The following is a 14569-nucleotide window of genomic DNA, read 5'->3' on the forward strand; positions in this document are numbered from 1 at the left end:
ACGGTCTCCTCATCCACACTCCAAGACCACTGTGCCCAGCAAGCAGGTGGGGACTGGGGGTGTTCCCGGCTGTTAACAGCGCTGGCAAATCACTTGTCAAAGTGCAACCAGAAACCATTCACAGTTTCCACTTGGGGCACGAGAGAAACCTGACTCTCCTGTAAATGCCTCTGTAAATGCCTCTGTAAATGGGGGGGGGGGGCTGGGAACCTAAAACTGGAAGCCGTTACTTTTGCCCTGACCAAGTCTAGTTAGGCAAGAAAACCTTAAATCGGAGTTTGTGGGGGAGGCAGATGACTGTCCCATGGAACTCCACTAAGACTAAGACCAATTGGCTGCAAGCTGAAGGCTTCAGTAACCTCTGAAGCCCCTGAAAGTGGGATTGGCTTTGGAAAAATTGCCCCCAAGCCCTTTCCAGCCAGAGCCTTTTACCTGCACACAAATACACAGAGATACACCAGTCCTGCCTTCCATGGTTCTGCTGTACTTACGTTTCACCCGTGACTCAGACATCTTCCTTGTCTTTGGGTTTCCAGCCCAGTGAACCGAGTCCTGCTGCCCAATGTGTGAGATTCCAGAAGACCCTATTTTGGTGCCGGAGGAGGAGGACACGCTCCCAGGGCAAATGCCTCTCGTAGTCTGGGAGCAAAGGCTAAGAGTCACTGCTCAGCTCCAGAGCTGGAAGGGCCAGAGTTCATCCTCTGAGGCTCAAGGAAGGGTCGGGGTTGGGAAGCCCCCAGTGAGCCAATTCCCAGTTCCACGGAGACAACCAACAACCGGCAGAGGAGCTCTATGTCTCCAGATCTCTGGACATTTCCAGACGACAGGTAACAATGGTTGTTGCCTCCAGCTCCCTCATCCTTTCAAAGCGAACGTCCGAGAAGAAGACGCAGGAGGGCACTGGGTTCTGAAGCCGCTTCCTTCTTTCTTGCCAGGCCTGTGAAAACGACAAAAGCTTATGTAATTTTTTTTTTTTTTTTGTTGTTTCTGAAATTTTAATAAATATCATTTAAAAAAAGAAAAAAAGAAAACAACAAAAGCTCTTAAGACAGGTCTTAACACATGCTCTATTCATGCGCCGGCCAGCTCATTGACATGGGTTTCATTGAGGCAGGAGAAGCAGAAGTAACTTATGGGCCAAGCAAACTCACAGCGATTCAGCTGCATCAATATTGCTGTGAAAGATCAGAGGGGTTTGAAAAATGAGTGACACCGAGGTGGTGCCTTTCTGGACCAGGGTGCCCACTGAAGGCAGCATGCACAGCTCAAACCAGAAGTCGAAACACAATCCTGGCCCACATCAGAGAGGCAACCAAACAAGCCACACAATTAGCAATATTTGGAACCTGAAGTCTCCAAAGCACAATGGAATTTCCCTTCCTCAGACACTTTGAATTCGTACGTCACCCCTACAAGAGGAGTTCCACGAGTAATAATAATAATAATTTATTATTTATACCACGCCCATCTGGCTGGGCTTTCCCAGCCACTCTGGGCAGCTTCCAACAAAATATTAAAATACAGTAATGCATCAAACATTAAAAGCTTCCCTAAACAGGTAAGAAAACAGAGTAATGAGAAGATGGCCCCTTCTCCCTTATCCAGGTTCAATCCCGCTATGAAAAAAGACACAAGAGACGCTTTCAGCAGAAACTAAACACACAGGACCCAAATGGCAAGGAAGCGAATTCTCCCGGAGACTTCCGGTCGGTGCCAGCGCTTAATGGCGGTCCTACCTCCGAGCTCCGGAGAAGGACTGCTTCGCAAGTTCGGGTCTTACCCGCTACGGCAAGCGGGGGACCCCTAAAATCCCAGGCGCTGAAGCCTGAGAACAAGGAGACTCGGTGGGCACCTTTGCGCCCCCCGGTACCGTGAAAGAGCCTTTTTAAAGGCTACGGATCGACATCGGGAGTGAGCGCGGTGCTGAGAGTCGCTACCCAGCCTGCGAAGTGAAGCCGCGTCGCCATAAGCGGAGAGCGCCGATTCCTTCCTGAAAAGAAATTTGGACTGATTCCCCGTGAGTAAGAACTGAAAAATAACTGGGACTTTTCTTAATTTTAAAAATTGGGCTAAAAACGGGGGAGATTTAAACAAAGGAAGTCTGCCTCCCCCCGACTGCATGAAAGTGAAAGCAACGGAGCTCTAAACCTGCATCCGTTTAAATTCATCCTTTGATCAGCTAAACCGGACATTTAAACCTTTGATCTCCCCTCTAGCAAGCAGGGCAGAGGGGAGGCGAATTTGACCATTAACTGCATGACTTATTTGAAGGAAAAAACCTCTGCTATCTCATCTACTTGAAAGTCTGAAACGGTCTGCCTTCTTAGTACATTGAGCTGACTTTTCCCTGTGAAGTGACACCTTGATACAAAGTTTCCACAGTGCCTGACTTTTGTACATTTTAAGAAGAAACAGTATAAACAGTATATTGGGCAACTGTGGCAATTGGAAGCTATAAGACTTTAGTAACATTGATTTTGACTGGGTTAATCTCCTTTCTTTCTACATCCTGGATGGTCTCCTTTGTTCATGTATTTTGAAATTTCCTTCTATGGCCATTTTGATTTGCTCCCTCTAGAGGATAAAGTGAAGTCCAGCACGGCCTAAGACAGTGGAATTTTCCAAGGGAGAATAAATCCCGTGGGAATTGACCTTGACATGAGTGGGCCACAAGAAGAGATAACTACAAGAGCCAAGACCAAGCAACAACAACAGCAACAGCTGCAGCTGCAACAAGCAAAGAGAAGAGGTTCGATCTTAGGCGTAACAGCCGGACTAGCTGGAACAACAGGACAGGACAAAGGAGCAGCCGTTTCTATGGAAGCTGTGACAGAAGCTTTGCTTAAGATAAACCAGACTCTGGAGTCTTTGACAAAACAGACTTCAGAGAACACACAAAAATTAACAGAAATATCAACAAGATTAAACCAGAATACAGAATCTATAAATAAATTGGTCGAGGAAAATGCCACCACGCGTCAAATTGCCGAAGAGGCCAAAGCCACAGCTGGAGAGACGCAGGAGAAATTAGAGCCACTTGCCAAGAAGGTCTATGAGCATGATGCAACCTTGGCCTTGTGGGAGTTACAGAGGAAAGAGAGAAACTTAAAATTAAGACTGATTCCGGAGAATGAAAGTGACAACCTTGTGGAATATTTGACACGGGAGTTTGCGGATTGCTGGGACTTGGAGGAAGACGATTTTAAAATCACAACTGCCTTTAGACTCGGCAAAAAGCAAGATAGAAAGACACCAAGAGATTGTTTGATCACACTCAGATCTAAGGAGGAAAGAGATAAAATTTTAGGACTACACTTTGGAAAAGCCCTCCAAATTGGAAATTCAGCAGTACAGATTTTTAAAGACATACCAAAATATATCTTGGACTTAAGAAACTTCTACAAGGATTTGGTGCTTTTGTTAAAGAAAAATCAGATCCGCTTCAGGTGGGAATTCCCACAAGGACTGTCATTCGACTACAAGGCAAAGAAAGTGAAAATAAAGACAATTCAAGATAAAGACAAATTTCTGGCAAGATATCAGGAGGACCTACAGAAGGGGACTGTGGACGTACTTGCAGAACAGAGGAGAGCACTGGATATCCTGAATCTCTCGTTTGGACAAAAACCACCACCGTCAGAAGAAGAGCAACAACTTGGAGCTGTTGGAGGAGCCTTAAGAAAATAACAAGATGGCTCTGCAATTCCTTAGTTGGAATTGTAATGGACTGAATGGGCCTTTGAAGAGAAGACAAGTATTTCATATTTTGAACAGAGAACAATTGGATTTGATATGTTTACAAGAAACTCACATAACTAGAGCCCACAGGAGATTACTTACAAATAAAAGGTTAGGACAAGAATTTGTCTCATCAGACAAAGTTAAGAAGAGGGGAGTGGTAATATATGTGAAGGAGAAATGGGCTCCAAAAATGATATTTAAAGATGAACAAGGGAGATATCTGGCTGTGGAGATACAAGTACAAGGAGAAAAACTTTTAGTTGTTGGAATTTATGCACCAAATGAAGGCAAATCTGACTTCTTTAAGGGACTTCATGAAACTTTGACGGACTATCTGGATTATAATATGATAATCATGGGAGACATGAATGGCGTGGTCTCCACTAATATGGACAAGGCACAAAGACTAACAGTCACTAAAGAAGGGAGACTCCCCAAGACTTTCTTTGAAATGACAGAAAACATGGACTTGATAGACATTTGGAGAACAAGGAACCCTCTGGAGAGAGAGGGAACCTTCTTCTCCCAAGCAATGATGACCTGGACCAGAATTGACCAAATCTGGGTTACTAGTGGATTGGCTCCAAAGATTAAGAAAGTGGAAATCTGCCCAAAAACTTGCTCCGACCATAACGCCGTGAAGATGGAGATGAAACTCACAATAACCGGTCAATTTAGATGGAGAATGAATGACACCCTCTTTCGAGATAAGGAGATTCTCACGAAGGCCCAAAAGACCTTAAAAGACTATTTTGAAATAAATTTGAGGACTGACGTGGAGAAAAGAGTGATCTGGGACGCAAGTAAAGCTGTTATGAGAGGATTTTTGATTCAACAAAATTCAATAAAGAGGAAAAAACAAAATGAGAAAAAAGAGAAGATCTTGGAAATGATAAAGGAAGGAGAGAGGAAACTAAGAACAAAACCAAAGTCTCAGGACATTTTAAGAGAGATTAAGTTATATCAAACTCAATATATGGAATTGATGAACCAAGAGATTGAATGGAAGATAAAGCAAATGAAACAAAAGACTTTTGAATCAGCAAATAAATGCGGTAAACTTTTGGCATGGCAATTGAAGAAAAGGCAGAAACTAAATACAGTTACAAGCCTAGAGGTTGATGGAAAGACTATATCTAAACCTAACGAAATTAGAAATTGCTTTCTAAGTTACTTCAAAAAACTTTACACCCAAGGCCCGCAAAATGAAGAAGATATAGACAAATTCCTTGGAAGATATGGATTACAAAATATCTCTCAGCAAAGTAAGATGGATTTGAACCAGAGAATCTCAGAACAAGAGGTAGAGGCTGCCATTCAGAATATGCAACTGGGCAAATCTCCGGGACCAGATGGACTGACTTCTAGATACTACAAATCGTTGAAGGAATGGTTGATTCAACCATTAAGAGAAGTTTGTAATGAGATCCTTGAAGGAAAAAGGGCACCTGAATCGTGGAAAGAGGCATATATCTCACTCATACCAAAGTCAGAGACTGAAAAGACCCAACTTAAGAACTACCGCCCGATATCACTCCTTAATGTGGATTACAAAATTTTTGCAGACATTTTGGCAAAAAGATTTAAAAGAGTTTTGATGGAGAAGATTCATAAAGACCAAGCAGGCTTTCTCCCTAAAAGACACCTAGTGGACAATGTAAGGAATGTAATAGACATTTTGGAAAAGCTGGAGGTGAATATAAACACTAAAGCAGTATTGATCTTTGTGGACGCGGAGAAAGCCTTTGATAATATCTCTTGGAGTTTTATGAGGAAGAATCTTCATGGGATGGGGGTAGGCCAGGGTTTTGAGAATGGTATGGCTGCAATATATTCCGAACAAAAAGCTAAGCTGATTGTAAATAATGTTGTGACTGAGGAACTTAAGATAGAAAAAGGAACTCGGCAGGGGTGCCCAATTTCCCCATTACTTTTCATTTCGGTTCTGGAGGTGTTGCTGAATATGATAAGAAATGACCAGCAGGTCAAAGGTGTGCAGGTCGGAGCTAAACACTACAAGTTAAGAGCGTATGCAGATGACCTAGTATTGACTTTGCAAGAGCCAAACACTAGTATGAAAAGGGTTTTAGAAATAATTCAACAATTTGGCCAGGTGGCTGGATTTAAGTTGAATAAACAAAAAACTAAAGTCTTAGGGAAAAACCTAACAGATATGGAAAAGGAGAAGTTTCAGGAGGAAACAGGTTTGACAGTGGTTAAGAAAGTCAAATACCTAGGGGTTTATTTAACACCTAAGAATGTTAATTTGTATAAGGACAATTATGAAAAATGTTGGTCAGAGATTAAAAAAGATCTAGAAATATGGTCAAATCTGAAACTGTCAATGTTAGGCCGAATTGCAGTAATTAAAATGAATGTATTGCCTAGAATGTTATTCTTGTTTCAGACCTTGCAGATTCTTGATAAGATGGAATGTTTTAAGAGGTGGCACAAAGACATTTCGAAATTTGTCTGGCAGGGCAAAAAGCCCCGAATTAAATTCAAAATACTGACTGACGCTAAAGAAAGAGGGGGTTTTGCCCTGCCGGACCTAAAATTGTACTATGAGGCAGCAGCGTTTTGCTGGCTGAAAGAATGGATGCTCCTCGAGAATACAGACATCTTGGATCTGGAAGGCTTCAATAATGCTTTTGGTTGGCATGCATATCTTTGGTATGACAAGGTTAACAGTACCTTTAAAAATCACATTGTTAGAAAAGCATTATTTAATGTCTGGATAAGATACAAAGACTTATTGGAAAATAAAACCCCTAGATGGGTGTCACCAGTGGAGGCTAAAGCAGTGAAGAAACTCAATATGGAGGTCGGATGGCCGAAGTATTGGGAAATTTTAGAACAGGATGGAGACAAGGTTAAACTACAAAGTCAGGAGAAATTGAAGCACAAAGTAGAAAATTGGTTTCAATATCGCCAAATAATGGAAATTTTTAAACAGGATAGGAAAATCGGTTTCCAAGTGGAGAAATCAAAACTAGAGACCGAATTGTTAGAATCCAATACTAAGAATTTATCTAGAATGTATAACTTGCTGTTGAAATGGAACACACAGGATGAAACAGTTAAATCTGCTATGATTAAGTGGGCGCAGGATGTTGGACACAACATTATGTCAGATGACTGGGAATGGTTATGGAACACCGGTATCAAATTTACGGCATGTAATGCCTTAAAGGAAAACATTATGAAAATGGTATACAGGTGGTACATGACCCCAGTCAAGCTGGCAAAAATCTATCATTTGCCCGATAATAAATGTTGGAAATGTAAAGAGATTGAAGGTACTTTTTACCACCTTTGGTGGACATGCCCGAAGATAAAGGCCTTCTGGGAAATGATCTATAATGAAATGAAAAAGGTACTTAAATGTACATTTTCCAAAAAACCAGAGGCCTTTCTCTTGGGCATTGTCGGCCAATTGGTGACAAAGAAAGATAGAAATTTCTTTATGTATGCCACAACAGCAGCAAGAATACTCATCGCAAAGTATTGGAAGACACAAGATTTACCTACTCTGGAAGAATGGCAGATGAAAGTGATGGACTATATGACACTGGCTGAGATGACAGGCAGAATCCGTGACCAACGTAAAGAGATGGTGGAAGAAGAATGGAAAAAATTTAAGAGCTATCTTAAGGACTACTACAAACTCAACGAATGTTAAAATGTTGTGGTTGCTAGAAGTAACAGGGTACAGGGATACAAGGTTAGATGATAAAGGAGGACTAAGATGACAGAGATTAGAAAGTAACAACTGGGAGTTGCTAGTTCAAATATGGACACTGGGATGCAGAGAGGGGGGGTATGGGGAAGTCCAAGAAAAGAGGTTTATGAAAATATCTTTGAAAGTATTTTGTATGTTTGTTTTGTTTTTGTGTTTGTTTGTTCTTTTTAAAAAATGCTGTAAAACCAATAAAAATTTATTAAAAAAAAAAAAAAAAAAGGAAGCGAATTCTCCCAGTAGTCCACTGCCTTCTCCGTCAAACAGACACAGCCAAGGCCCATTCAGCGCCTGCAGTCCATCCATCAAACTAGCCCAAGGCCCTGGCATCACGCACGACACTGACAGACACTAGATGTACAATGAAGCCACGACAGAAAGAAGGGAGTTGCATACAGATTGTGTAATTGTCAAGAATCCTCTTGACAATGAATAGCTAATTGGTTAAATTATTTGCCCTAACCTCCCTGGCTGATAGAACATAGATAACAACTTTAGAAGTTGTAAAATCGGTGGCCTCACTCAGCAGCCGCTTCACCCTCTCCGCCCCTGCAAAGCCAAGCCCAGAAATGGCGCAAGAGCTTATCCTGAAGGCAGCACAGCTTCTCCGCCACACTCAGTAATCGGCCCCTGCATCTGGGATTAGAGAGGGGTGTGAGCACTGAAACCTCCGTTTCAAAGCAGAGCACCATTTAACTGGCCTCTGGCTCCGGGAATGGCAAGACCCAACAGTCCTCCAGACAGAATTTTAGGAGAACCCGAGATTTATCCCAGGCTGCATTCTGAATGTAGCGGGAGCCCAGCAGGTGAGGAAAACCCCAGAGAAAAACCCTTTGCAAAAGCCTCAAGGAATTTCCAAGGACTTTAGAGGCTCCTCAAACACTACAGCTGCTTGTGGCGGAGGAGAACTCTTCCTGCAGCTGAGGAGCTGGACCCCAGACCCCCAAAGCTGCCCTAAGCTGCCAGCCTGCCAGGGCCACCGCGGCCTCCTCTTGCTTTGGCTGCAGCAGCAGCAGCAGCAGACTCCCAAACCAGGGCTCTGGAAGTCAGGACGCCGCAGACATGGCAACCTTGAGGACGGAAGGAGAAAATGAACGTTTCTGGAGGGCTCTTTAAATGCACGGAGCAGTCGGGGGATGCAAGGGATGCAAGAGGAGAGGCGGGGCAGAAGAGAATTTGCAGCTGCAAAGCATTTCATACAAATTATGAAACGTGTATTTAAAATAATGACTATGGATGATTTGCGGAAAAGCTGAAGGAAGTCCAGAAAAGAAGCAATTTGTGAAAATTGGATGTGAAATTTTATGTATATTTTGTTTTGTGGTAAATTAATAAAAATTATTATACATATAAAGAATTTGCAGCTGCAAAGCAGAACCCGGAGTCCAGGCTCGAGGCGCCGAGCGAGGCAGCGGAGCCGGGGAGAGAGGAGGCGGCGGATCGGGGCGACGGAAGGGGGGGCCGAGGCTTCTCCCTTCCCGCGCCCCCCTCCCACTCCAGGCACCAGCCCGGGCAGAGGGGGAGAAAGGGGCAGGCGGGGAAGGAGGGTCTCCGGAGACCCCGAGCGGACAGGAGCCCCGAAAGGCTCGGGGGGGGAGGAGGCCGCCGAGCCCCCCCCCGGACACCTGGGTCCCTCCGCCGGCTGCCCAGGAAAGGAGGGAGGGCGAAGCCGAGGGAGCTGCAGCGGGGGGGGGGGGAGAGAAGCAGCCGCAGCAGCCCCCCCCCGCGCGCCTTACCTGGTCCGCCTTCCTCCGCGTCTCACCTGCCCGCCTGCGCTTCCGGGTATTTAAGGCCCCGCCCCTCACCTGCGAAGGGGGCGTGGTGTGGGGAGAGGCCCCGCCCCTGGCGATTCTTCCCCCAGAGGAGCGGGGAGAGGCAGGCGCTGGCCGGAGGGGCGGGCGGGGGCGGGGGGACTCAGGTGGGAGCGAGAGGCGCCCCCCCCCGCATTGCACCCCCGGAAAGAGGCGGCTCCGGTCTCCTCGCGGGCAAGCGCCACGGAGACAACGTCCTTTGATTAGACTCGGCTCCAAAGCCGACAAGGGCCCCGCTTGCTGCGCCTGGACGGGGGGGCGTCTCGGCCGGGGATGGGGAGCAAGAAGGGGCTGCACCGCCCCCCCGAACACAGGTGCAGGGGGGCTCTTGAAATGACAGCGAGGAGGGGGGGGCATGGGATGCCCCCGACGGGCGCTTGATGCCCCCGTGCAGCTTGGGGACGGGCCAGCCGAGCCGAGGTCCTCTTCTCAAGGCCGCCGGGGTCGGGGCGGGAGGGGGCGCCCGAGTCCCGCGGCAGAAAGCCCTCCTGCCCCCCCCCCGCCCGGGCATCCCTTGGATCGCGGGTCCCTCGGCGGCCAGCCAGACCTCCTGCGTCAGGAGCCCCCCCAGGCAACGGGCCAGGGCCGCCGGCGAAGGGGAGGCGGGCAGCAGAGGCGCCCCTGGTCGAAAAACGGGGCACTCCTTGGAAAGGGACCGAGGGTCATCCATCCCAACCCCCGGTCCTTTGGCTTCGCCAGCCTCACCTGAGCCCGAGCTGGCGCATATTCGCTCTCGGGGAAAAGCCGCTTTCTCCCCGGGGAGACGAGAAAGGGAGAGCTTAGCTGGAAGCAAGCGCCCCCTTCCCGCCCCGCTTGCCCCGCTTGCCCCGCTGCAGCCGCAATCCCGCCGGAAGTGAGGGCTCTCGCATTTCGCTTTCTACCTCTATGGCGCGCTCTCACGACTCCGCCCCTTTCCTCGTAAGGCAGAGAAATCGGCGCATGCGCAGTGAGGAGTAGCCGCGCCGCCGCCGCCGCCTTGTCTCGTGACGAGCGATGCGGAGGGAGGCGCCGCCCCTTCCCTTTCGCCATTGGATAGCAGACCCCCGTCGCGCTCTCTATTGGTCCGCCCCGCACAACGTAGCCCGAAGGTGCCCACGCGGCGGTTGGCGAGGAAACGCCTCGGTCTCCTAAAGCCATTGGCGGAGAAGGACGCCCGTCACTGAGGAGACACCCCGCCCCGGCTGAACCGCTTGCAGGCGCGGCAAAACTACAATTCCCATCATCCCTGACCGCTGGTCCTGTTAGCCAGGGATGATGGGAGTTGTAGTCCCAAAACAGCTGGAGAGCCAAGCTTGGCCACGCCTGTAAGGACAAGGCAGGCCGGACTCTGGAGGGAGGCCGCCCAGAGGCATGCAAATAAGCATATATATAGAGAGAGAGAGAGAGAGAGAGTATTTAAAGCTTTTTAAAGTTTTTTGCATGAGCCACCTCGAGCCCCAGCCTGGCTAATATATATTTCTTAATATTTTATTTATATATATTATTTTTATATATATAGAGAGAGATAATGTTATATATATATAGTGAGCTCCCGTTCCTCGGTCCCTGCTCCTCCCAACCTAGCAGTTCGAAAGCACCTCAAAGTGCAAGTAGATAAATAGGTACCGCTCTGGCGGGAAGGTAAACGGCATTTCTGTGCGCTGCTCTGGTTCACCAGAAGCGGCTTAGTCATGCTGGCCACATGACCCGGAAGCTGTACGTCGGCTCCCTCGGCCAATAAAGCGAGATGAGTGCCGCAACCCCAGAGTCGTCCACGACTGGACCTAATGGTCAGGGGTCCCTTATTATTATTAGCCAGGCTGGGGCTTGAGGCGGCATGCAAAAAAGCTTAAAAAGTGACAGGCACAAAAATTCCTCTTTCCCTGAATCGAGTTCAAGCCCCATCGAGGCGCTTCTGGTTCCCACTGGACTCCAGAGAGACTTTTCCCGCGTTGGCGCTGGTGCTCCTCAGGCAAGCCAGTGCCAGGGGAGGGGAGGCCTGGCCGGAGTCGCCTTCCTCCCCCCCCCCCCCAGGGGCAGGGAAAGCAGTGGTGGCTGGGCTGCCCTGTCCCCATTTCCCAGAGGGAAGCCCCTCCAGGGGGCAGAGCCTTCCTTGGCAGTGGCCTTCCACTCCCCGCATACATCACATCCCGAGAGAACGCAACCAAGTCACGTTTCTGCAAGACGCCAAGGACACGTGTTAAGGTCTTAAAAAGAAAAGGGGGTCACAATGCTCTTTTGCTGATGCTTCAAAGATGTGGCAGTTCCCCACCCCCAAAGGCACCCTCCTCCTCCATGGTCTCCTGAGAAAGACGGAGGCCAAGGACAGGGTCCCCTTTAGTCCAGGGGGCGCTTCTAGGCTCCAGACGGACCAGCTTGGCTGCTCACTTATGTCCCCACTCAGCAGAGATGGAGCCGGCAGCGCAGGGGTTGGCACTGGGCAGCCCACGTAAAGATGGGAATTCTCACAAAAAGGACAACATCCCTGGGCTGATGCACAAACTTTTTGCCTGGCAAAGGAGCCGTGAAACTAAAACTCTTGCCTTAGTGCCACAGTAGGGAGTAACAGCTCCTCTGGCCATATTTTTGAACATTTTACTCTCTCATGATTCAGCACATGCTTGCAAAATCCAGTGAGCTCCAGTCTTGGGTACAGTTCAGAACCCAGAACAGTACGTTCAGCATCTCTGGAATAAGTTAAAACTATACACCGTCATCCTACCATTCAGTCCGACCATAAAATAAAGTCATTCTGCCGTTCTGGAAGAACCACATTGCACACATCGCTAGGAAATACATTTCAGCCTCCCCACACAAATCCTCCGGCTTTTTCCTTTTTTGCAAAGGAAAATTAACGAACGAATGAATGCTTTGATTCCTCCACATAGCCACTTCAGAAAGGCTCCCTTCCTCATCCCCACACGCCAGAGAAGTTACTTAGGAAGCATGCTTAAAATCACGTTCAACTGCCGTTACACTCGAAGGTGGCTAAAGAGTGGCAAAGAGGTGAACTTCCCCTGTGCTGTTTAACAAATAAGAACATGGTCTAAGAAGAATAGGGTTGGCGCTCGGTGGCAGAGGATTTGTCTTGGATGCAGAAGGTCCCACATTTACTCCCTGCCATCCACACTTTCAATAAATAAAAGCTAAGAAGACAGTTGCCGTTCAGGGAGTGCAGGCAGCCCCACGTTTGGCCCTCAATGGCATCTCCCCTGGACCAGAAATGCTGGAGAGCCATTGCTGCAAGTCAGTAGAGAATATAATACTGAGCTGGATCAGGGACGCGGGTGGTGCTGTGGGTTAAACCACAGAGCCTAGGACTTGCCGATCAGAAGGTCGCAGTTCGAATCACCATGACGGGGTGAGCTCCCATTGCTCGGTCCCTGCTCCTGCCAGCCTAGCAGTTCGAAAGTGTGTCAAAGAGCAAGTAGATAAATAGGTACTGCTCCAGCGGGAAGGTAAACGGCGTTTCCACGCGCTGCTCTGGTTCACCAGAAGCGGCTTAGTCATGCTGGCCACATGACCCGGAAGCTGTACGCCGGCTCCCTTAGCCAATAAAGCGAGATGAGCACCGCAACCCCAGAGTCGGTCACAACTGGACCTAATGGTCAGGGGTCCCTTTACCTTACTGAGCTGGATCACAGACCCAGGAAGGTCTGACTGGTTACAGAGCAGCTTCCTCTGTTCCCAAGAGCCCTCTTCAATCAGACTCAGGGCTCACTGCGTTCAGCCTCCTGCCCCAGAAAACCCACAGGCAAAATCCAGCTTGTAATACAATAAGAGACTATATAAGTTTAAAAAGAAGCAATAAAATAGAATTGAAAATCCATTTGAAGGTTTAAAGCAGACATGCTGCAAGCCACGTGAATTACTGTGATCCGTGGACCACTTTTCTTCTCGTGGTGTCCGTATTCTGAGCCTGCCCTTTCCCAGCCCCCAACCCCACATCCAGCAAGCGCTGGCAGGTCAGATCCCAGCAGGGATCTCTCCAATATATTTGATCCATCTTGTCACTGGATCCTCGGTGCTGACCGGGGTTGCTGTCTGACACAAAGATCAGACACTTGTTCTTACTTGGGATTCCTGCCTGAAGCAAAAGCGTGCGACTGTTTTTCACCAACCTCTAAGCAAGAGGGAGCTTCAGCTGATGGCACCAGCTTCCAGGAGGAGATGGCATCAGCACACAGGTTCTACTGGGATGCCCACTCAATCTGCCAGTTCGTAAGTGCCGGTTGCCATCCTTGAGCCATGTTCAGAGTCTGTTCTCTCCATGAGCCAAGTTTCTGTCGAGAGGCATCTTCCAGCCCCAGAGAATAGAGTGGGGGGGCTTACCTTGCCAAGGGAAGGTGGGACCCAATCAGAGCTATTAGATCGGGACCTCAGATCTATTGCTAACTCGCCCACAGCAAGAGGAGTCTTGCCTTCCTTCTTGGCCCCCCGTTTCCATTCCTCCAGGGAGGGTTTGGCTGTCCTGCCTCCCTCACAGCTGCAGGAGCAGGAGAGGAAGGAGGAGAAATATATCCAGTGCTGCAAGATTGCTGTGCACCTGCCTCTGTCCAGGAGCGCTCCCAGAGAAGAGGCCGGGAAGGACCTCTGTGCCACCTGCTGGAGCGGCTTGGAAATGATTCCACGGATCCTCACGGCTCCTCGCTTCAGGGATGATCTATATTCTGTCATAGCACAAGGCTGCGACTGGATAGGGACATGTTTTGGCTGCCAAAGTCACAGAAGCTGGGGAGCTTGGCACCTGCTGTGAATGCGTCAGTTTTGCTCGCTGCTCCAGGCCCTCCAGGGTGGTGTGAGAGCTGGACTGAGAATATAGGGAGCTGTCTCAGGCCCTTGGTTCATTGACGCCAGTATTGCCTACACTGACCGGCAACAGCTCTCCGTTGTTTCAGGCAGGATTCTTTACCAGGCCCCCCTAGAAATGCCAGGAACCAAGATGGAGACCTTCCGCATGCCAAGCAGGCCCTCCGTCACTGAACTGTGGCCACAGGAACCGGGAGACCCGAGTTCAAATCCTCCGTCAGTCGCCAGGCTCACTGGGCCACTCACTGCCAACTGTCCTTTCTAGGCAATAACAATAACTCAAACAAACGACCCCAGCCACGTGCCCACAACTCACCTGGCTTCTGCGATTGCCCACCTGAGAAGCAGCCCTGCGTGTTGTGAAGCAGCGATGGGCTCGCCGCTGCCTGTGCCCTTTGCGGCTGCTGCCTGTGGGGACCCCGGTGGGAGTGACGCAGGGCAGCGCTGCCCCCCTCCCCGAGGCCGCAGGTTCTAAAACTGCTTGTTACGC

General features: G+C 48.7%; 1 protein-coding gene and 1 long non-coding RNA gene across 8 annotated transcripts in view; one reads left to right on the forward strand and one right to left on the reverse strand.

Annotated features, from left to right (window-relative positions):
- The window catches only part of MROH1 (maestro heat like repeat family member 1), a 60118-nt gene extending 45594 nt beyond the window's left edge, over positions 1–14524 (reverse strand). For 2 of the 7 annotated variants that reach the window (XM_081204317.1, XM_081204312.1), the window contains exons 1-2: positions 14396–14524; positions 492–937 (exon numbers count right to left, since the gene is read on the reverse strand). In XM_081204317.1, coding sequence (XP_081060443.1) covers positions 492–513 — 22 coding nt within the window. In that variant the 5' untranslated portion in view covers positions 514–937; positions 14396–14524. Of the gene's footprint in view, positions 1–491; positions 938–9216; positions 9318–9996; positions 10129–14395 lie in introns of those variants that run through there. The other 5 variants (XM_081204318.1, XM_081204315.1, XM_081204314.1 and 2 more) reach the window with 5 other exon arrangements.
- Positions 1–14569, forward strand: part of LOC308593217 — a 285688-nt gene that overhangs the window by 112914 nt on the left and 158205 nt on the right. The window lies entirely within an intron of this gene.

This window comes from Podarcis bocagei, assembly GCF_964188305.1.
Source record: "Podarcis bocagei genome assembly, chromosome: 8".
Lineage (NCBI taxonomy): Eukaryota > Metazoa > Chordata > Lepidosauria > Squamata > Lacertidae > Podarcis > Podarcis bocagei.